Raw genomic sequence first — 24,105 nt, forward strand, 5'->3', positions numbered from 1 at the left:
TTGATTGTTAATATTCCCGTGTTTTTCCTATCTATTTTCTAGCGAATTCGGTCGTGTTTCCAGCGAGCTAAATTCGATCTACCAGGCGGGATTCCTTGGCTTTCTGTTCGGCGCTTGCTACGGTGGTTTCGTCAGCTCACGCATTGCCTACTTGAACTTTCTCGAGCGAAATCAAGCGACGGCTTTCCAGTCTAGCTTCGAGGCCAAAAAGAAACTGCAGGATCAGGTGACGGTCAATTTTGCCAAAGGCGCCTTCAAATGGGGCTGGCGGTTGGCGCTCTTCACCACGAGCTATGTGTGAGTTACTGTGGCCATCACACATCAATTTCAAGTGGCCTTCGATATTTATGCTATTCTGCATTGTTTCCATGCTTCCAACAGCGGGATTCAAACAGTGATTTCCGTGTACCGAGGCAAATCGTCACTCTACGAGTATCTGGCGGCCGGTAGCGTCACCGGGGCAATGTATAAATTCAGCATGGGTTTCCGTGGTATGGCTTCGGGTGGTCTGATCGGTATGGCCCTCGGTGGGCTAGCCGGAGGGCTTTCACTCATCATTATGCGGGCCACGGGCACTACGATGGAAGAGGTGCGATTCTGGCAGTACAAATGGCAAACGAACCGCGATCAAATCATCCACGACTCGTTGAAAAAGCAATCGGAAACCGAGGAAGACCCACTGCTCTCGCACCATCACAACAAGTTTGGAGCGGCCAACATTGATTTAGGCGCGATCGAGGCAGAAAAACGGAAAATACAGCTCGCGGTCGAGCAGGAATCGCTAATGAAGAAAATGAACGAAGTAGCAACTCCAACCGAGGCGAAATAAAGAACCAGATGAACTGCGTTAAGACATTCCTCGTTTTCATTTCTTTCAGTGAGTAAAAGGAAATCTTCGTTGTAACGAAAAGATAAGGGAGTTTACAGAGTTTATTGTAAAACGATCGGCCAAATGAAGAAACGATATCAGAAAAATATTCCAAGCCTACTAGCAACACCAACTGCCACACCCGGCTATTGCAAGTGCTTGGAGGGCGAACAAAAGAAAGGTTGCGGTGTGGGAGGATAAGAAGTAGACCACAAAAGTAAAAACCAAATACTCCACTCAATCGGCCTGAAATGAACGGTAATTAAAGTCCTAGTGTACTGTTTTCATGTCGGGTAAGGATTTCGATTTCATTAACTTCTTCTTGGCTTGCAGTTGTTCGTGCTTAAGCCGCAGTTGCAGCAAAACTGCAGCCCCACAGGCTTCGGCTTTCGGACCAAGGGAAGAAGGTTGGATAGTGCAGGACCGGGGGACAGGTTGGGAAAGAAAAAAAGAAGAAAAAATATGAAATTAAATCAGCTCATTGTTGGGAGGGGGAAGGTCGTGAAGTAGTCGAAGGTTTTCTCGATACACAATTAAAGTACGGGGCGGGGGGTGATAGTGAGAAGTAAATTCCATGCTACTGTGGCCGTTCAATTTTATTCACAAAACATAGTTGAGAGATAGTTGAACAAAACAGGAAAAAAAACTAAATCGATCCATTAACACAGTAAATGTAGAGGTTGGATGAAAATCGGAGCTCGACGCGAATTCATAAACGTTAAACTATTAACATCTAAAAATACAGACGAAGCTGTATATTGGTAAAGAAGGTCTAAATTATAAATTAATCCAACGATTCACCGCTGGAGAGGATGAATTCGGCGGTAGGTATTTACTAAAGGTGTAACAGGAATTAGAAGTAACATCAGGTGGGGGTGGGATGGGATGAGCTTTGAATTAAGTGAGAGTGATCATGTTGGGAGCTGGTCATGAGATGATGCTGTTAGAAAATGTGGAGGAAGGAAGCAACAGTCGCTTGATTGCCTGCTGTATGGTGCTGCCACCCTCATGTATTGCAGGGTGTTATGCTCGGAGAAGCACCGCATCGCATCCTCCTAGCTAGCCTACTACTGCCTCTTTATTTCTGTTGGTGAAACTGTAAGCATTGCAACGTACAAGCTCTAGTGCAAGACATTCAAGCTACTATTACGGACAGGTGCTGCACCATCATCACTGGGTGAAGCTACTCCTCAGGGTTAGAGTTGATAAGCATAACGAAAATGATATCCATCGTGTCCAAGACTGAGTATCACAGTTTCTCTCCTTCCGCCGGTCGGTTTGGGTTCGTATAAGGTTGAGGGTTGTGTGGTTCTTCTTTTTGTATTTTGCTGTTGACTGTTTGTAAGTCAAATATATTTCAGGGATTTCAATGCTATCACACTAAACTGCGACCAAACGGGAGAATATGGGACTGTTCGATCTTCGAACACGCATTCATTCAATGATTTTTCCAATCACACAACACACACACACATACGCACATACAGACATACATACACACACACACGCGCACACACTGGCTATCACAATTTCCGCACGCTCGTGCTCCCTATGATGTTAATAACATAATTTGTAAATCAATTCGTTCGGCTGAGCGTTGCCACGTGAATGGTCAATCGCTTCCACCGGCAATGCACGGCTACGGCAAACATAACAAATGATAACGGAAGTTCTTAGGGAGGGGGAGAGAAATAAAAGAAGAAAAAACACAAAGAGGCAAAATGAATCCTACTTAACGAAGAAGTAAAAACAAAAAAAAATGGTGCAATATACCAGTAAAATCGTTATGTATCAATAAATTTCACTTTATCACAAGTGTGCTTTTGTTGTATCACAGAAAAAGGAAACTAAGTTGTACAGACAGCCAGTCAACTGCCAAACGATACACGCACCAATGTACTACGAGAGACCCGGCACGACCAACAGAAGAAGCACTAGCCACTCGTTTGGACACGATAGAAGAGTAATTACTGCAGCACGCAAGGAACCCCAACATAGAGAGAGAGAGAGAAAAAAAGATACTAGCTTTCTGAACTATACTGCGCACTCTAGGTGATGTTGCGATAATCAACTCAGATACAGTGGACTTATACGTTGGTGGGTTGCCGAAGAATAATGGTCAACCACCGCTGATCACCTCCAATCAGGACCACAGTTCATGTCAGGATAATATCTTCAAAATGTTTGCCCTTTTTCGAGCGGTTGGCCATCATGATATTGCAGGACTGATGAATTTTTAGTTAATTTTGATCGATTTGTTAAGGAAACAGGTTAAGTAAACGAATGCCTAAAGTATAGTGTTGTAGGATGATTTGATTGATTTCATTTTAAATAATCCTTTTGTAAGTTATTGGGCGTGTGGGTAAGTAATTGTATGCCAAAACAAAAATTACGAGATAATTAAACTATGCTTCTCCATTACAGCACACACAACACCATCTTGTTTTCATGTTCCTATTCGCGATGTTTCAAAGTGCGTGAACTGGATACCATGACCGTTTTACGTATTTTTCCTCCGGTCTTACACTACGAGTGCAAAATTAAAGTACTTCGTTTCTAATGCTCAGTCGGTTGCCATAGCTTTCGCGCACATCCTGTATAAACGAATCCCGTACACATCGTGGAATCGTCACTCGTAAAAGACGGTCGGTAGTAATAAGAACTTCTTTCCAGCATAGCATATTATAAAGATGTCAACCTTTCATCGCGCACGTCTAACTCTGTTAGCACCGTCTCCGTTCTGATCATTTTTTTGAGTTGCATTCATATTGTAAAAAGCAAAATATGTTTCTGGTGTATAGATCTGGGAAATAACGAATCGATCAGTTAAGGGCCCGATACTACCAGCTTACTTGTTCGATGTCGGCGGTGTGCAACCAATCATAATGGGAGGGCAGGATTCAATCAATGCGCGGTCTGCCATTATTTATATTGGCCGCTCAATTACTTTGAAATTTCACCCAACAGCTGCAACGCCTCGGGTCTCATCAAGGGAACAGGGCTCGCCCTGCGGATCAAGTGAATTTGGTCAAGGTTTTACGAGCAAATCCTTCAATTCGCATAGCCACATTTCTCGCTTTTTCACTTATCAACTCTAGCTATTTCAACCATTCGCAATTGGCAACGATTGCTTTGTCACAACCTCAACCTTGACCAGCCTTTTGTTAACCACCCGACCAACGTCCAACGATGCAACTAACCATCGTTTTCCACCATTTATGTTGTTTCATTGGACTGCACATTGAATGAACATGTACACTTCACTCCTTTCAACGACCGTGTGAGACAGGGTAGGATTCTTTAGTTCCTCTCATTCTACTTCCTCTTTCATGGGCCATTTATGGCTGTAATACATCAACGCACTTTCATAATGTATGCAAAAATTAGTCACGCCTGGATGCCGCTGTGTAATCCTATTCAGTCAAGTAGAGTTTATCAAAGAGTTGTTATTCCATGTAGTGTTGTTGATTTTTCGTTTGCTCGCGAGTGCACCCCCTTAATTGCACAAATTGCTCCTCATTCTAGTTCCGGGTTGCTTGATTATTTAACTTATGGTGTTTCATCTATCCCTGCCTCTAGTCATCAACGTGTTTTTATGGATCTCGCAATGTCGTGTAATGTGATTGTAATGTCTCTTGGTTTCCATTATTAAAGAAGGCACATCATGTTGCTTTTATCAGTGGACTGTAAACGTTTGTCTTGGTGAGATGGGAGTGTTAACGCAAACTGCACACGCCTACTGCTGCACTATTTTTTCTCTTTTTTTCCTCTTAGGTGCATCGATTCCCACATCCAAAGGACATGTAAGGAAGCGACTAAAAGTAATCTTCCAACATGCTCCACCGTTTTACTCTTCCAAGCTTTCTGAGCTCTGTATTGCCACTCTACTATCATCTCTCATTCTTAGTATTCTGTCTCATCGCATGGAATGATCGCAAATTGAACAAACTGTTCCTAAACAATCTACTCCTGTCACCGGCTAGTTAACGGCGTGAAGTGTACTGTATCGATTCATTAGTGACTTGTTGCGTCCAGCGTATAAGAGAACCACTAGGTTTTGTTTTCTGCTGCGGTTTCGTGAGCGCAGTTTTGCGAGATGTTCACACCTGACAGACCGGCCGACAAATAAGCAAGACAAGGCGGCGATAAAGAGCGTCCCCATTGATTCGAAGCAAAAATATAAAGTAAAGAGAAAAAAAAACGCAAGCGGGAACGGATCAGGTTAAAGAGTTTAGCACAACATTCTAGATAAGTACTTCCACTGCTATCCTTCGCTCCACCCAGGTTCGCTACTGACTTCCCATTTTGTCTACCGATGACGATGATGATGATGATGCTGCTGGTGGTGCTGGTGGTGGCGGCGATTTGGGTGATGACAATATTGAACGTGTTGGAGAAATAGATGATGTTGCTGGTGATGGCGTAGCTGATGATATAGTAGGTAGTTTCGTTGCGATCGATTCCGTCGCAACACACGGTGGTTGTTCTGGTGCTGTTGGTCGTTGTTTCAATGTCGTCGTTACGACGGTTGTTGCTTTTGTGGTAGTGGCTGCTGTTAATCCGTCTTGAGTAGCGGCATGTGTGGGAGCCGTCATCACAGCAGTCAGTGGATTGTAATTGGCGGCCGCTTCGATTGTCATTTCCGGCAACGAATCCATCGACCGGATCGACATAGAGTCCTGCGATGTGAGGCTGGGGTTTTTGAACATGCTCAACGAATCCCTAGCCAGTTGTCCTAGATGGCTCAGCACCATAGTCGTCGGTTCGGATGATAGCCTTTCAGCTGTCGTATTAGGTGATAGTGAACGCCCCATACCTCCAGTCACGCTCCCAGCCGCTGCACCACTGATTGCTTCGCCGGCGCTCGTTGCACTACCAATGCTTATACCGCTGCTGTTACTCGCCGTACTACCGATCAAACTGCTAGCGCCACTCTGGTGACTTCCATAGTAATGACCCATGGATGCATTTCCGAATTTACTAGTCAGCGTCTCAATATCATCCTCCGACTCGTCGTAATCACCACCGAGCTGAAAGATGACCTTCGAATGTGGTGCTGTGACCATCGACACGCATGGCACCGGGTTGCTACTTGGTGTTGCTACTACCACGACCGAGGGTTCCGCCGGCAAACTGCCACTAGTGCCACCGCCGGACGTCACCACACCAACACCAGTCGTGAGCAATTTGTTCGTGATGGTGTTTTCTGGGGAAATATTTTCCTTCATTTCCACCTTCAGCTGCGGAGGTAGGTTCTCTACACTTTGCTGCTGGTGCGCGGCAACACCCGGCGATCGTTCTGCTTGCTGATGCTGATGATGATGTATTTGAGCTTGATTTTGTAGCGGCTGCAGTTGCTGCGGTGTGAGAGTAGTCTCAGGCGATACATTCACCCTTAGCACGCGGTCCTCATCCTTCTTCGCACTTGCCGGAGCAATCGGTGCCGCCGACGGACTGGTAATTGTATTATTATTGCTGCCTGCATTACTACTCCCACCGTGAGCCCAGTAAAACAATCCTCCCATTGGACTTTCCTTCCTCGAGGGAGGATGCGAACCACCGGAGCCGGAACCGGGCCCGGTACCGATACCGGCACCTTCCACGACATTCGGTGGGCTTGCTGAAGAGGATTTATTAGACGAGAACAGATTGCTTGGATTGAAGATGCTTAGCAGCTTTTCGATAGCCGGCGGGTAACCGCTACCGCCGCTGGGTGTTGGTGTACTTCCGCCGCTTGAACTAGAATCCGTTCCTTGCTTGCTGGCTGAGCTTCCTCCTCCTCCGATGTGTGAATGAATCCAGGAGGTTTTCCTTACACGCGGTGCGGACGCTGCCACTTTTTCGGCTGGCGAGCTGCCACCACTGCTCTTCGGTTCCTTTTCGAAATGCTGCGTTGCTGTGAGAGTACTTTCGTTTGAGTTGCTCGCCGGTACTGGAGCAGTGTTACCAACAACCGAAGCCCCAGCAACGGTTGGTAGTGGTGGTTTTGTACCGACCGTCCAGTTGGTAGCCGATAGCGAGGATGAATTGGACGACGCGGAGAGATCGTGTACATCGTACAGCGATTCCTGGGAGCTGGCCGACTGTAGCAACGGTACCCCAGTCCCAACTACTACCATGGTCGATGAGTGTGGCTGCAAAGGAGAAACTCGCACAGCATCCGGTCCAGTGGATGATCGAGCTACAAGTGTGCTCTCTTCTGCCGGTCGAGTTGCTACCGAATTGCTGCTGCTCGTCGTACTCGTCGACCGTGATCGGTGATCGCTGCTACCCGTTACTAGCGGTTTCGGGGAGCAGCTTGCACCCGTCAGTAGATCGAAGCTTTCATCTGCCGAGCTGATGGATGTATTGTTGAAGTTAGGATTATCGATCGAATCGATGCTGCTGATCGACGAACAGCAGCTATCGTCCATGATGCCTCCGGACATAAACCGTTTCACTTCGAGGTCTGGGCTTTCGATGCTCGTCGACGAAAGCACGGAATCGTGGAGCGTTGTGCTGCTGCTGCTGTTGCTGTTGTGCGATGTCGATAAATGGCGTCCCTTGGGGGGATGATAGCATGGGGCTGAAGGTGTGGTGTACTGGGTTGTGGCCACCAGCGAAGGTGGCTGTGTTTGTGGTAATATGGTCGGTTGCATTTGTTGCAGTAGCCTTTGTGACGATGGTGTCATATGGGGAGCGGTATTTTGAGGCACTGTTGGAATGACTGTAGACTGCTGTTGTAGCGGTGCCATTGGAATCATTGCATTGCCACTGGCCACAAACGTCGTGATCAGTGGATAGCCTTGCTGTTGTACACACTGTATCGGCTGCTGCTGGTGCTGCTGTTGCTGCAGCTGCAGTGGCATCTGAGGTTGATACAGCAAAGGAGATGGTGTAAATTGCGGGTGTTGCTGCTGCAACAGCGGGATGTTTTGTGGTATTATCTGTGGGATTGTGGGTGCCGCAACGAATGTTCCCATCATGGGCATGGCCGCCGACACGGCCGCTGTCGGCATCGGGAGCAGTGTTGGTGGTAGTATATTGGTGTTGTTTAGCGGGTTGCTTAATGGAGGCAACAGGGGCGATGGTGAGTTCAAACGCACACTCGGAACACCGGCCACGGTTACAGACGCTGCCGCCAATGGTGAAGAAGGCGACGGGGACGATGAGGAAGAAAAGGATGAAAAGGTTGGTGCTGAGCTGCACACAGGGCGTCTGCCACTAGTACCGATCAACCCCGACGGTGGCATCCCAATGGCCGCCGACGACGAAGCTGGTGGCGGTGAGGATGTGAAGGATGATTTGCTTGGCAGGCTGATGGTGCTACCGCTGCGAGTGTTAGCACCTTTGGCAACGGGGTCTGGCTCGGCGACCGTTACCACACGGAAACGTGAGTTCGATGGGAAGAACAACGTTGGTGAGCTACCGGTTGACGAGGGCGACGGTGAGGTAGAGGCAGCACCGAGTAAACCACTGCTGCCACCGCTCCCGCTCCCTGTCGAGTCGGTAACCCGAGACACGAGAAAGCGATTACGCGATGGACTGGGCACGGGTGACGCAATGGGTGATGGGATGGGACTGGGCAACGGAGAACGCAAACGGCCACTCGGTTTCTTGCACCCACCAGGACCACTGGTACCGCCGCTGGGCTCGAGCAGATGTTGTTTGTCCGCCAGTGCACTCGGCGAAGTTCGGATCGACTGACAGGTCAGCGAGATTTTGCGGCTGCTCAGATAGTTGGCTCGCGCGCGTCTCACCTGTGTGCTGCTATTGGCCGACTCACTGGGTTCCGGTGGGTTCTTGTTACGTTCGCATTGCGCTCGAATGTTGTTCACCAATCGGCTGTACTCCGAGCCGACACCGTCGAGCGTAGAATCCTGCAATCAAGAAGAGTTTTAATAATCTTTTCCCAGAGGACCCGGTACCATCAGATGGCGAGAAGAGTCTTACCTTAACTCTGCGCGGCGTATCATCTAGATCGATTCGCGTGACGGATTTGTTCGACTTCATCGCTTCATTTAAAGCTTCCAGTCCCGCCTTCTGAATGTTGTTATTGCGTAGATCGATGCGCTGTAAGGAGGCGTTCCCGCCGAACTCGATCACTTCAGCCATCGCTTTCGCTCCCTTGTCTGACAGGTGTGCTCCTTGCAGGCCAAGGTTCGTCAAGCTTGCGTTTGTCTTCAGGCTTTGTCCAATGCCCGTCACGAAGCTATTGCACAGCAAGTTACTTCCCACGTTCAAGGTGTCCAGAGTGGACGTTTTCTCGATCAATTTCGCAAAATTTGAGGCCGATTTCCGTGTGATTTCGTTGTTCCATAGCACCAGCACCTGCAAACCAGTGGGGGCTGTTGAAGCAATGCTATCCGTACCACCGATGTCCCGATTAATATTTGATTGCTGCCGCTCAAGGGTACCGTTCTTTGCCGCAAATTTCGATTCGATTATCTTCAAGCTCGACTTTGAGTCATTCGAATCAATCGATGTTTCACTGTTGAGGCTTTCGGAACTGAAGGAACGTTCGTTCGGGAAATTGCTGCTCGGGCTAGCCGCCATTATGAAGGGACTGCTGTTCATCTCGAAATCGGACTCGTCACCGACGGAATCGAGGGATCGCGACAGGGGTACCGTCTTCGTTCCACCTCCTTTAATTTCAATCTCCACCGATCGATTTCTCTTGAGCGACTCCATCGTCGCACCACCACCGATGGCACTATTGTTTGTTTGTTCCTCATCTAGAGCAGCGACCTGCTGCAACGTGTCTTCCGCTTTGGCGTTAGACGCCTTCCTTCCTTCCTCCTTCGTATGGCTATGATCCCCTTCCTCGCGAGCTTCGATCGCTGCCTCGAGCGGTGGTTCTTGATGTTGCGACTTTTCGATCAACAGCTGCAACTCATCCTTTTTGAGCGGGGCCGCGGGTAGGACGACTGCTGTGAACTGTCCCACTTCCGGCACGAGAACGCTCTTCTCTGAAAGCTTATTCTCCGGATCATTGGTGATAGCTAAATCGACGAACAGGTTTTCCTGCGAAATTTTCAAATTGCTACCATCATCGTCATAATCGGCACACAGCTCGGATACATCTTCGTCCATCGCACTGGTAGATGCAGACCTAGCTGCTAACTGATGTGGCTGCTGCTCGGAACCAGTAGGGTCACTAACGTCGGAACTAGTACGGTCTCTACGACCACCACCGTGTTGTTGCTCTCTCTCTTCCTTTTGCACTTCTTCTTGCTTTGGTTTGGCATCCGTGGGATCGATTAGGGCGGCTTCAAACTCACTCAGTACGCTGTCTTGCTTAGCTAAGCGTGCCTTTTTCGGGGACTGCGGCACAGGACTTTCTGACTGGTCGAAGCTTAGCACCAGCTCTACCGTCTGAGCCTCCCCCATCGATTCCACGCGCTCGCTTTGTACTGTTGCAGCAGGGCTCGTTATCATTAAGCTATCACACTCGCTTGTCGTCTTAGTTCCGCTGGCCGCTCTGATCAATGCTGCCTCTTCCGCCGTTACCACCAACCCCGCTCCAAACCGTTCTCTATCACTATTTTGCTGACTTATGCTATTGTTAAGTTTTGTACTCGTTTCCACTAGATTCACATTCGGCGGAGCTACACCGGTTAATGGTGACGGTGATGGTGGTTGCGGCGACGGTGGTGGGTGGTTTTCGTCATTGGATTGCGTCAGTGTCGTATACACGGTGGAGGCCGTTTTGACCGTAGCAATAGCAGCTTCGTTAGCGTTTTCTGCCACATTGTTCCTCTGTATCTGCTGCATAGAAGATGATGATGATGACGATTCTATCGATGGTAGCGCTGGTGTCGAGGGTGGTGTTACTGGCGGCGTGAGCGGAGTCCCGGCCGGTGAGGTACCGCTAGTGTCACTGTTGTCGCTGGCGATTGACATCAACGAGTCGCTCGTTCGCAGCCGCTGGGGAAAGTAGTTCTTGGAGCTATTGATACTGTTCAAGCTGCTCGAAAGATCGGTAAAGTTGAGATCCGCTTTACGTTTCTTATCCTGAACGTCCTTGAAATAGACCGATTGTTCGACGATTGCATTTACTATGTACTCGACTCCTTTATCCTGATAACGCGCACACGAAAACGATGTAAATAAAGACAGAGAAATGAATAGTTCAGTATCAATTTGTCCAGATACGCAAATGCAGCAATGAGAAGGCTGATGTACGCAAGCAGGCTTACCCCAATCCGATTGTTTGAAATATCGATCAGCTGAATGTAGAAGTTCGAGCGCAACAAATTCGCTATCTGTTGAGCATCTTCGCAAATCAGTTGATTGTGCGCCAACCAAAGTTCTCGTAACACAGTGTTGCGCTTTAGCATTGAACAAAGAGAGGCTATCGGCTGCTGGCTGAGCACACAGTGTTCCAGCTTGAGCGTATGTATGGCAGAGGTGTTCAGGGCTTTGGCAAGGTTCGTCGCCTGATAGTCCGATATCGTCGGGCCTCGTGTTATTAGCACGTTCAGTGCCTGGCTTTTCTTGAGCATATTTATGCAGGCCGTCCACGATTTGCTCGACATTTGCAGATTGTCGGAAATGTCTAGCTCGTTGGCCGCTTCATAGTACTCGATGATGTCGAACATAACGCTCGCGGTCACATCATCAAGCCCACTGTGCGATAGGTCGATGCACCGATACTGAACGTGTTTGAAGATTTCCTCTAGTGCCTCGCAGGAGCCATAGCTGAGATTCTGATCCCGCAGCGACAGCAGCGGCACTCGCCCTTTGGTCATGTCGACTGACTGCAGATGCTCGAGAACGCTCTTCAGGGGTAGCGTGCTATGTCGTTTGCACGAGCTACGGTACAGCTCGACTAGTTCCGGTGTCTTGCAGATGGAGACTGTTGAAGGCACAAAAGAACAATGGAACGTTTCTTCACTTGCTGCAAACAATTTCTTCGAAATAGAGTGAGACCTCTTGAAATCCGTCGCGGAGAAGTACACTCAATCGTATAAAAGAGATTTAAACATTTTGGATCAAATAACTTTCAAGAAATAGCACGATAAATTCCTTAATAGTACAGTTTCACACTTGGAGCTTCAAAAATCTACGATCTACAAGTGAAAAAATCACTCCTGCTAAGACGTGCAAGATACTCAACTGCAACTAAAATAGTTGTCGGATACTTACTGCATGCCCAAGGATTAACTGGAGCTAGGTAGCCAGTGATGAGTTCTGCATCCCTTGGAAAGGATACCCTCCGTACAGCGTCGTTCGCCGCTCTCGTACCAGTCATCACACCCAGTTTGTTCGGTTTCTTGAGGCTACTGTGCAGTATCAACGGTGAGCTGCTACTGCTGGCTGTGCCGGCAGCACTCTTTGGTAGGGTTACTACGGCGCTCGCTGTTGCTAGTGGCAGCGATGTTGCTGCTGATGCTGATGGGACTGCTTGTGCTGCTGCCACCACCGCCGCCGCTGCCGATAACTCTTCGGCTAATGTTAAGATATGGGATGATGCATCAGGCCTGTTACCGTTATGTGTCGCCTGCTCATCGACGGAGGTTGCTTTGTCGGGTGTTAAGGACGAACACACAGCTGCTACCGCAACAGTTGGCTGCGTTCCTGCATTCGAAGAAACGAGGAGTAATCCTTCGCTCTCAAGGGAGGGTCTTTCGTGTGGTTCATGTAGCCGCCGTATGGCTAAATTTTCATCCAGGGTCGAATGCGTTTGCATTATTGCACTAGCCGAGGTAAGTTTGATTTCCTGTTGGGATTTTGCCAGCACGTTTGGTGTCGTGGTTGGCGACGACAGGTCGAAGGACAGCCCCGACGTCGGTGGCAGTGTGGCGACCGTGGCCACCACAGCAGTGGACGAAGAAGAGGGAGGTAGCGAATGCGGTGCCGGTGTCGACAGCGACGACAGCGAGAAGGATAGCAAACTATCTACGTCACTGGCATTGGTGGTGGTAATATTTGCAGTCGTCAACATAGCTGTGTCCGTGCCGGTCGCAACAAGCGCTTCTGCTTTTGTTTCGGACAGCTCCACGCCTTCGTCTTCTGCCGTAGTACTGCTGTTAATGGTGTTCGTGGCTGTTTGTGTGCTTTGTACTATTTCGATCGGTGCTACTACCATCGACATGGCTTGGTACGGTTTGCTCTCACTGGTGCAAGTAGCAGTGGTTTGCGTGCCACTTGGCTCACAAGTTGACGAGTCTGGTGCTGTACTCGTCGCAGACACTGGGTCGCCTTCCGTCAACGTAGCAGTAGTCGCTACCGGAATTACCCGTCGCTCACCATCGTTTGCTAACATTACACACTCACCAGCATCAGCGATGTCGATGTTGTTGCTCGTACAGGTCGCGCTGGTTACGAACTCATCGTCTGCTTTGCTTTCCATGGTTGATTCGCCGGCATCAATGCTACTACTCTTGTTGTTATTGTAGCAGTCGTTATTATTGATACAAACGATGCTGGTCGCCACATTCGGTGTCAATGTAAAATCGGGTTCTGTCAGCAACGGCAAGTTGTTGTTGGAGGCGGCTAAACAACTCGCCTCGCAGCACCGTTCACCTGCCATCACATCACTGGAAGCCACTGCGCCCACGGTTGTCTCGGCAACCGAGGGTGTAGAGGCTGTGGAAGAAGAGCTTGATGATAACTGTCGAGGTTTTAAGGCTTCCGTGGTGAATTCCTGTTCCGTTGTGTGGCTCTCCGTAGTATTCTTTCCACCGTCCATCACATTCTTCCGAACGCATACCAAATTAGTGACATTAGCAACCGTAGGTTCCTCCTTACCAACTTCGTCGTATCTATCCCTTCGCTCGATTTCCGTTTCGGTGGTTACGTTGCTGTCCGGAATGCACTGAGCCAGCAGTGTGTCTGTTGGTGTCGGTAAACAATCGGGGTCCATCTCGATACTCTCCTGCGTCTTTTCGGTCTCCTCTGGCCTGGCTGTTTCGTGAGCGATTGTTTCCTGCTCTTCCACTTGGGATAAACGTTGATAGCTCTGCTCGTAGCACATGCCGCTACCTCGGTGTTGTTTGCCATTATCGTTACAGACCGGCTGCTTTTCAGTTTCCGTTTGGGATGGCTCCTCACTTGCTGTAACATGTTGTTCGATCACAGGGTTAGGCGACTGAGGTTGCTGCGGTTGCTGCTCAACGTCGGCCGTATTTTCATCGATTTCGTCTGTGCTGCTATTTTTCGAAATCGAAGAAACGGTAGGTGAAACGGTAGAGGCCGATGACGGTGAGGATGGTGAGATGAGTAACGCTAGTGCCCCATCTGAATTTCCGGTTGATGGCTGCTGCCGCTGCTCGTGTTCTTGTTCCTGTTGTTGCTGCTGCTGCTGCTGCTGCTGCTGGTTCTGCTCCTTTTCTGGTGCCTTTGTTGGATCTATATTCATTTTCTTACAACTTTTCCACCCCACCGTGGCAAGTATCTGTTTCCGGCGGATTAGCTATTGGTGTATTCTTTTTTTCTTCTTTTTTCAAAGTTTGCAATGAATCAATTACAAGCATCGGTCGCAAAGCGTGTCCTCTCGTTTAGGCTACCGATGGTCGGTGGAGTTGGTCACTGTCACCGACTTCCTTCGTATGCCAGGCGTCACCGGACTACACGCTCACACTAGTTACACCCCAGTGCGCATTACACGGTGCTTTCATAATTCACACAGTTCAGCTCCAACACAACAATCGACATCGGGTTCGACAATTTCGCGGTTTTTTTTTCGCCGGTCCGGCGAACCCCCGTGCCGTTCTCTTCGTCAGTATCCGTATCTTCTGTCTGTCCTGTGCTGCCGAATAACAGCAGTCTGCTTGCCGCCTACTTTAACCGTTTGATCAGCCGTTTCTCGTGTCTCACACCGCCTGGTTTGCAGGGCGCAAAACTAATTTTAGTAACCAGAAATGGCTATATATATAACCCACCAACAATCATCTGTTCTGTGCGAACGAGATTTTTCCTTGATCACTACCCGCCTTCTGCGTTCGTTGCGCCGCTTACTATGCGTTTTATTTTTCGCGTGGTTCCCTATGAGCACCCCACGGTACTACTACTACACAACACAGTCGATCACCAGAGAGGATCCCGCTTTGTTTTTCCTTCTTTTTTGTTCGATTATCCGGTTAGCTATCTAGGGATTAGGTTCACTGTCGCGTTGAGAAGGCGCACGCTTCCACCACCATTTATTTTTGTTCCTTATTCTCTGTTTAAGCCGTGCGATACCATTCTTTTCGCTTGCGAACACACAAAAAGCCTTAGCACAGACACGCACACAAACACATTCGTACACACAAGTCCGTCCGGTTTTGTTTTAAGTACCGACCACTAATAAGTCTTTTCAGTCGTTCACCTTTTACGTTGTTGCATGACTGGTGCTTCCATGCGCTGAGTGAAATACTTCTACACGCACGCCACTTAAAGTCACGGGCTGGAAGAAGTGCATCGAAAAGAGCGTGTATCCTTTTTCCGGTTGTTTGTTTGATTGGCAGACGCTCTCGCACGCACGCCTAGATCAATCTTCGCTCAGCGATCAAGTATGACACGGTACTTTATCCTTCTCTTGGTTTTTCCTAAGCTTGTTCAGCTCCGCCTGCTATGTGTGCAAACGTTTTGCGGTTTAAATCCTTTAGTTTCGTTTCCTCACGGCAGGCCCATTCTTTACCCTAGCACGTCCAGAAGGATCACGAGCGAGCACTGCCGTTAGCGTTGGAGGAGGCTGGGAGAAGTATTTCTTCTGGGTTTGTTACGGTATCTCTCGGCGACGATAGTTACCACGTGTACGATTTTCGATGCTCATTTCCTGAGTGTGCGAGGCCAGTTACTGTTGATCATGTTTCTTTTGTCTCTTATGTTGTTCGCTCTACATGCCGTACTGTACGACGTACGATGCGTTTGTTATCAGGTCCGTTGTTGTTCGTGAGGACCCCGTACCACCAACCAGCAAACTGTTTCTGTTCCTAAGCAGATACGAAAATAGAACGTAAACCATGGTCAGTAAACGTGTGTCCGCAGTGTATGTAGACTATTATGGGCGAGTTCATTCGCAAACGTTATCGATCAACCTGGTGGACCATTCGGAACGCATACTTTTATCACCATTTTATCGAGCGTCAGAAACAGAGACACAACAATTGCTACACTCAGGTTCATAAAACGGCAACGACAATCAGCTGGGCTTCCTCTGTTACTGCAAACGATAAGCTACAGCTCAACGGAGGTTCCTGTGTCTCAGCGACTAGCTGAGCGAAAACAACCAAACAACAAATCGTTAACCGTCCCACACGCGCCTCGACCAACGACAGGCACCACACAGCTGACCCGTTAGCTGCCGTCGCTACAAATGTGCGAACACGCGACGAGTATACGCGAAACGGAAGCTGTTGTTGTGATGAGATGAACATCTGATTTCGCTTCGAATGTGTGTGCGGCGCTGTTGCGCTCATCCTAGCTTGAGCTTGAGCCGACCCTCGTGGGAGGAAACGAAGTCGAAAACCTGTTTTCTGAGCTACCCCATTCCTATCCCCGCATCTATGCGTGATGCACCAACGGCAGCATCGTTGCGACGTCGTGCAGCTACTACTCTCGTGATGAGATATTTGAGCGTGATGTGTACACGGGGCACGGTTGGAAGGTGAGAAGAAGTGGGAGGATCTTGGTTTTGGTACGCTTAGTTTCGTAGGTCAAGACACACAGCTCATTTGGCACGCTGTCCCATTCGTTGTTCCTGCCACAGTTAGTCACTCAGTCAGTGAGGCAGTCGGACGGTCGTGACGATAATGCGGAACATATACACGAAGTGATGCTCTTTCTTCCCATACCGAACTCTACAATTCGCTACAAATGAGTTTTCGTTTACACCGATGCGTAATCTAAGCTTAGAGAGCTTGGGGATCATCTGTTTCAAACCAGATGTGCGCTTATTTTTTACTGCATCCTTCTTACAGCGTCGGTCGATGGTCTAATAATCGCCATGACATCATCGGTCGCTGCCACCTGCCTGTCTTGGATACGAGCATGTGTGTGCTTGAGATCATCCACCTTTTGTGATCGGACAAAACCGGACGCGTCTCCGGTGGCGGTCGGTCGGTCACGCGGCGTTCTGGGCAATGTCAAGTGCAGCTCCATAAACATCAATGTCTAACCCGTCTCTCTTCAGCCAGCTCACGCACCCTTACCCTTGCATAGCAGCGCGACCATTCTACTTCATACTGGATCTTTTCTGTTCACTACTCCGTGCTGAGTCGTCCGAGAAGATGATTCACACACATTTAGCAAAGAAGGAGTCACTAAAAATGCCACATCCTCGCTGCAACGGTTACTTATGTTGGAATAGTAATCCGCGAAAATCGTTGCTGGGTTAAAAAAAACCATAACCTTAACAATGTACCTACAAGGGAAAAACTTGAACACACCCTGTTACAGCAAATACATCGGAGATCGTAACATCGTTCGCAAATTATGATAGTGATGGACTCACGGAAGAGCTATAAACATACTGTTTTGCTAACACAATGCGATCCCGCAACACTTCAACACGACATTTACAGCGTATGATGCTCCGCAAAGCGCAGATTATGGTCCATTAGCGTTAGTACTTGGCAATGTACCATAGAAATATATGGTCTTTCCATCTCCACTAATCAAAGAATGACCCCCAAAGAAAACCCACCCAACCCACACACGTACACGCGCGGTGGTGGTTCGCATTCCGAGAACTACATCGATGTCACGTTACGGGGAATTACATACACCCGCTACAGCTGAAGGTACTACTGGCACCCATTACCATACACGCTCGACATGATGGTGTTGGTGGGGACGTATGCACATTGATCGAACCATTTGCATTGTACAGCCGAGCTGCTATTTGTTGTCATTGAGAATGTTGATTGAAATCTAATTAACGAAAATAATGCACTTCGAGCGGTGCTTGGCTTATATACTTTAACGTACTTTCTGATAGTAATCTTAAGGTTAGTTATAAACCGTTAAGGGACCCCTCCTCTCTTCGCCAAGAACACGTCATCGGTGTTGTGAAGGTTGCAAAGCCGTGCGGTCCGTTACGATTGCATGCTACTAATATTTGTGTCCTTTAGGGTCTATCAAGGCCGAACTAATTCAACGTCCACCAAATTCCATGTTAACATAGCGGGCTAAAGCCGCTACTAGGCTGTATCAATCATGGAGGAGCGGGAACAAAGGATTTCCCCCGAGAAAAAAGGGATTCTAAGCGCTTGCACCGATGTCTTAGCCATTCTTTCTGTTGAAGGACGAGTTCTTACGCGTTGAGCGTCTTACTGTTGAGCTCATGTTCCCGACACACAATGACCTCATCATCCACGCTGCTGTTTACTATGTGCTGAATTCGACCACATCGGGTGTATTGTGATCGGTTGCCAAAGGATTGTTTCACTCGCCAAGCGATCTGTGGTTGACCACAATCAATTTGGCAAAAAAAAATGATCAAAACCCGACATTTGATGCCGGATATCGGAGCACTAATCGGTTCTTCACATTCGCATCCCCCGGGGACTAAAGTAAATATCGAATTCAACTTAAACCGATCTTCTCGCATTACACAAGTATGTGATTGATCACGGGTTGTGGCGAGTGAAACAAATGCGGCACAAGTGCTTCGACGCGAAACTTTATAAGAAAACATAGAATTTTTCGTTCAAACATAACCCGTAATTGCATTATTATGCTCATTTTTTCAAAACAAATGATCATTCTCCACGCTCTCTTATGAATGGAGCAGTAGCGCACGCACAAACACACGAGGGAAAATACAAGAGAAAGAGAACGACTACTGAAACATAGCAGTAGGCCGTGGTAAACGTGGCCCATGCTTTTGACAAACAAAAAAAAAAGCAAAAACCTTACGCAGAGATGTTCGTGCAGAGGACCGTGTGTAGGTTAGGGATACTCTCTTCTACTACGCGGTTGTTATAGGCGTAGTATAGTAGAGCGTAAACGCAACGCGCGTGGGGTGTTCGTATCGTGTGTATCAAAGAGCGGTGGAGTTCTCTCGAAAAGGAAAAGACCAGCAGGCGGCTGGGAAAAGGTGGAGGGCATAGTAGCGGGCGGTGTTGGGAGAGGGGACTTTTGTTTTTGTTTTGTTTACTTCCCTTTCGCACTGCCGCAGCGTAACGGCGAGTACTCCCCCCGTACTACGCCTGCTGTGCGCTGCTATCTTTCTCGCACAATTAATTTGCATTGCACCATCGCGCATCGAATGCATCATCGTTCTGCTCACTACCATCGGGCACCAATTTTCTCTTCATCTGCGTTTGCAGCAAGCGTCACTCTCGCTCTCTTTCTCTCTCACTCTCTCTCTCTCTTGCTGTTGCTTTTTGGCGTGCGCGCCAGGTTCGCTGCTCTAGAGGCACACTGCCATTTTACACCACCACCTCCCCTCACCTCATCCACCACCTTGGAAACCACCCCGCTAGTGGTCGACGCTAGTGAACTGTTGCATCAAAAAAGTGTATGCGCGGTGTGGTCACGCCGTACCATACGCCGTCAAACACAGCCCACCTTCGGTCCCTTCTTCTTTGCGACAAAATTGGCAACAACCCTTTTCCTTCGCAAGCTGATTGAAGTGGGCTGTCATCCACTTGGCAAGTGTTCCAATATATCTCACTGTGCCCTCTCCCTTCCATCTCACCGATCTTCTACACTAGGTTGCGTGCTGCTGCAGCGATGCACATCTCTTGGAAGATCCTCCGATCCCCGTCAATTCGGTCTGTAAGAACGGTTAAAACAAACAAAAGCCGTCCAATTGACACATTGTCAATTAATTCTGAGTAATGAGGGCGGCACTACAGAAACGATGACCGCATCGGAAACATTGCTATCTACGAACCGCCCTACAGCACTGTGTGTGTTTTGGGTGCTGGGACCGATCAGACATTGCGACTGAGAAACAGTAGCAGACAGCCGCGAAAAGCTGATACCACGCGTCACACCTCGCCGTCGCAGTAATTAAACCTCAACCACAACCAGCCAGTCAGTAGATTACAGCCGGAATCCACCGCACACACATTCGTAGTAGCGAAGCTAGCCCAGCGTTTTAGCGCCCAGATGCTAGTAGAATGGCCGCGCTCGAACCATACACGCGCACGGCTGTTTCGGTATTCGAGTTTCCCCGCCGGGCTGACCGATGTTCGATTGTGTGCCGCGATAGTTCACTGCCATTATCTTACTGCACAACCGATGACACGTGCCCGTCGTCAATCGAAGCATTTCTGCTTGTCGCACACACCGAGCGTATGCTGTTACACTAGGTTACGCTACTGGACCTCATCATCCACAAGTGATTTGCTGGTAATTTTCCTTCAGCCCTTTCATCACACACGTCCAGGCGGTGACGGTGGCCGCGACTGTGTTGGTGAGCGATGATAACGCGACACCGGGGTGCTCTGTGTTTTTTTTTTCTAATCTAGAAGCTTGTGACTTCAGCATCAGACCCGCACCGGGCACCAGACATGCCCACGAAGAGACCGGATCGATTATCGGAAAATGATTTCGCCGATCGGTGCAGGCGTCGGTGGCCGGAGGGCCGTGGGCTGAAATGTCACACGGTATGGCGGCCTCCGCGATCAATAATGCCACACACCACAATGATTGCGCACAACACCCTAGCGGGTTCCCTTCGCTGCTTAATCATATCTCACCAGAACCAGTTTTGAACAACGCGACGCGCGAACACAGCGCGAGGCTTTCGAAGGTAACTACTTTGCTGTGCTCATTACCAGCCTCCTGCGCGCACCATTTCGTATACACATACACACTGAGGCACGAGTAAGCGCATTCTCTGTTTCCTCTGATCAAGCAGCACACCGCTGACTAGTTAATCCTTCTCAACGCTGTGGCCCCGGTGGTGCACACCCGCTAGTCGAATCTGCTAATCGAGAACCAGATTACACACGCCAGGCCCCCATCAAACACCCCCTTCTTTTTGGTGGTCGACTACACTAACCGTGCCCTCTAATTTTTCGGCCTCTCTTCCTTGTTGAACACACTTTGGCCACTACTTTGTCTACTACGCCTGTCGGAAAATGCCAGAGAGCGAAATGGTGTTAGCGAACACACACGATGGGAGATTTTACTGACACATTTCGAGAGATAGTGAGAGAAAGAGTGAGAGAGAGCAGGAGAGCGAGAGCGAGAGAAGAAGAAAGCATCGAACCAATCGAAGAGCTCCGAAGTATTTTGCATCCACCCCGCCGCTGCCTCTGCCTCCGCCGCCGCCGTAATGCACAGTGCAGCGGTGCAGCAACAGCAGCAGCAGCAACGAGAGATGCAATTGCAAATGATTATATCACACTTTGTTTCGCACATCGCACACACTGCGGTCCCCGTCGTAGTCCGCGGCCCGAGGCGGAAATGGATATTTGCCATTCATTCCCAAAAGCCACTAGGGCCACTGGGAATCGTCTTTGCCAGCGCAGAAAATGGCCAGTCATCTCGCGCGAGTGTGTTGCTAAGCAGGCTTTTCGTACAAAAAAAAGTAAGGAAAAACCCTTCCCGATTGCACACACATCACGTAGCCCGTAGTGTGCATACAGAGCGATGATTTCTCTGACCTAGAACCACACTATTGCAGAAGGAACACGGTGATGCGTTGTGAGTTGAGCTGCAGGTTGACAAACGTAGCTTGCCGTGACACGCGGGGCAAGGAGATGAAAGATTGAATTTTCTTTCGATGACGCCATCACAATCACTCGAGAGGCCATATTAGAGCGCGGGTGGGCCGTGAACGGGAGGTTGATGGGTCAAGGAGGATCGGAATTGAAAACGGTACCGCACTCGCTCTATTCGCTGCAATGCCTACCACGATGGCTGCTGGCTTCAAGTCAAAACTTTCCCAAACCGGAACCTGAACAGCACACGGGAACACGCTACACACTATCACAGCGAAAGAACAGGGCACGCACTCGCGTGTGCACACCACACTGCAGCTGAATGCACTACTGACAACTACTGCAGTGAGTGCAGTTGCAGTGACCACCCAGCAACGCGCTGCACGCGAGGGCGGTGCTGGCTCCGAATGGGAATTGTCTCGGTTGCCGTTCTCTCCCGCCCCCTCCACCACCCCCCTTCTTATGTGTGACTACTGGGCTATCATTTTTGCGAAGAGCGTAAGCATATTTCCCTCTCTCTACCGCTCTCCCGCGCGCTCGCTGTTACTCTCCAGTGTTGCGCCTTTCTCGCGGTTTGCCCAGCGAAGAGAACGGTTGTGCACCGAAGGAGGAGGTGGGAGTGGGTGGTGTCCGCTAATTTCTGCTTCTCTCAGGACTCGTGTGGCAGGCAAGAGGGGCTTTTGTTTTGTTTGTATCAGCAGCAGGAACCCAAGAGAGAACTGAACCTAGTGCGTATGAATGAAACTGGCGTACCCCATCGTTCACACAATTTTCCATTATACCCTGGACGCAAAGCGCAAGGTAAGCAGTTAACATACATGGAAAAAAAATGAAGCAACGCGCCAAACATGTGATTCAGGCGGAGCATCGTCCCAAACTCAAATGCAGGCAGCAGCAACAGCAGCAGCAGCAGCAGCAGCAGCAGCAGCAGCGCATATTAACATCGGATTCTACGCCTGCCTACTACGTCGTTCTTGCGTTGACTGCAACTTCATCCGTCGCCGCCTGCTGCTGCCGTTGCTGATCACAGCAACTTTTAATTTGAACTATTCATCGCGGCCTACTATTACTCTCGTTGTTGTTTCTACACGCATCGCTTTTGCTACAAATCTCCAATTTCTTTTTATGAGTGCTATACCGGATAGTCAGCGCGGGACAGCCAACTTGAAGGTGGTCATTTTGTGTGATTGGTGCGATTAAACACACAACAGCGCGGTATGTGGGAACGCGCGCGCGCGCTCTACAGATAATGCGCCACACGGCGCAGTGTAGGATCGGACGTTGGCCGGGGGAAGCTGCCCCATTAGAAAGTTCGCCAGCGGGAGTCGTATCGAAAATGCCACCCTTATGATCCTGGCACGCCTCGTTTGCCGATCAGCTGCAAAACAGGTTATCGAGCGCAATCCTAAGCAGGCTAAGCAGGGCTCCGGCTGCCGCTCACGTCGTTTCACATTCTAATTTGTTGTCTGTGCTGCCTAGCAGCGGCCTCCTCCTCCTCCCCCTCCCCACTACATTGTCAATGTTACTGCACAAAGATCTTTCTCGTGCGATCGTTGTCTGTTGGCGGACGCCTGACGTGTCCTTCGGAGTAGTGGTTGCAGTTGCGGAACCTCAACTCCGGTTCGGCCCCATCGCTTTGCAATTTCTTGAATACAATCTTGTGGCTCGTACAGTCAACACGCGCACGACACCAGTAGTTAGTCGCCTGAACAATGGTATGTACCGCGGGACCCAGGTGCGAAAGGGGTTGTGTTGTTGGCCTGTTGCGTGCGTGGAGTGCGTGTGTTGCTCCGGTGATGAGACCAATAAGAGTACTCTCGCCTCCATAACCATCGATGGCCATACGCACACTACACCATGGAACGCACATTCGCGCGTACAAACCGTCCGGACAAACCCCCGGAGCTGGCTCGTCGTCTTCGTCGTCGTCGTAACTCACGCACTTCCTCCCGCCGGCTGGATGGGGTGGTGAGGCCCGTGTTGGCGAAGTGCAAAAATGCCTTCGAGACGCGGACACCAGGGGGTCGTCTGGGAGAAACCTCAACGCACGCAGTCTTCCCTTCTTCGGGTCATGAAAGCGGACCAGACGAGAGCAAAGAAAGAAAGTAATATGCCTTCGGGCACTTTTTCGGGCTCTTCCCGCCCCTGTACCATCCCTCTTCCAATGATGAATCCACGGCAGACAGGTTCCCATACGCAGCGCGGCACACATTTCGTAATGTTTCGGCTGTTCGCACACGAGTTGGCGCTTTTCTCCAGGAAAATAAGGAACAATCGGAGGGGGGGGGGGGGGGGGGGGCGCAATACACTAGAAACAGAATGGCCAGAGATACGCGAAATAACGTAAAATTCCCGGGAAAGGCGCGGGTTTCATTCTGAACACTACTTCACACCTTTTGCTTCTCACACAGCGGCCCTCGCAGCACTCTTTGATTGCGATCCCGAACTTTTCCACTTCGCGTAGCGCACAAAATCGTGTCGGAAAATGCTAGAGATCACTTCGCGTTTCGCACCACGCCGTGGTAAACTATTGATCAATGTGACGATTGCACTACTTTACCTTCCAACTTGTCGTCTATCTACACTAAAAACTAACTATTTCGGCTGCTGCGGCTGGTCTTGGGTACCTTTTCTTGTCACATCCCATTTTTT

General features: G+C 49.3%; 2 protein-coding genes across 6 annotated transcripts in view; one reads left to right on the plus strand and one right to left on the minus strand.

Annotated features, from left to right (window-relative positions):
* Positions 1 to 851, plus strand: part of LOC125949374 (RPII140-upstream gene protein) — a 1,167-nt gene extending 316 nt beyond the window's left edge. The window contains exons 2-3 of the mRNA XM_049676344.1: positions 43 to 297; positions 382 to 851. Coding sequence (XP_049532301.1) covers positions 43 to 297; positions 382 to 829 — 703 coding nt within the window. The 3' untranslated portion in view covers positions 830 to 851. The remainder of the gene's footprint in view (positions 1 to 42; positions 298 to 381) is intronic.
* A 61-nt stretch (positions 852 to 912) lies between these two features.
* Positions 913 to 24,105, minus strand: LOC125949224 (mucin-5AC). Of its 5 annotated transcripts, none has more exons than XM_049676016.1 (5): positions 24,014 to 24,105; positions 11,996 to 15,765; positions 11,047 to 11,705; positions 8,801 to 10,927; positions 913 to 8,727 (listed from the first exon to the last, which is right to left on the minus strand). In XM_049676016.1, the coding sequence occupies exons 2-5, from the start codon at positions 14,208 to 14,210 to the stop codon at positions 5,158 to 5,160; spliced, it is 8,571 nt and encodes a 2,856-aa protein (XP_049531973.1). In that variant the 5' UTR covers positions 14,211 to 15,765; positions 24,014 to 24,105; the 3' UTR covers positions 913 to 5,157. The 5 variants fall into 5 exon arrangements, with proteins under 5 accessions (XP_049531973.1, XP_049531974.1, XP_049531972.1 ...); XM_049676017.1 differs by lacking the exon at positions 24,014 to 24,105 and adding an exon at positions 23,847 to 24,007; XM_049676015.1 differs by lacking the exon at positions 24,014 to 24,105 and adding an exon at positions 21,645 to 21,812.

The sequence above is a fragment of the Anopheles darlingi genome, chromosome 2 (genome assembly GCF_943734745.1).
Source record: "Anopheles darlingi chromosome 2, idAnoDarlMG_H_01, whole genome shotgun sequence".
Lineage (NCBI taxonomy): Eukaryota > Metazoa > Arthropoda > Insecta > Diptera > Culicidae > Anopheles > Anopheles darlingi.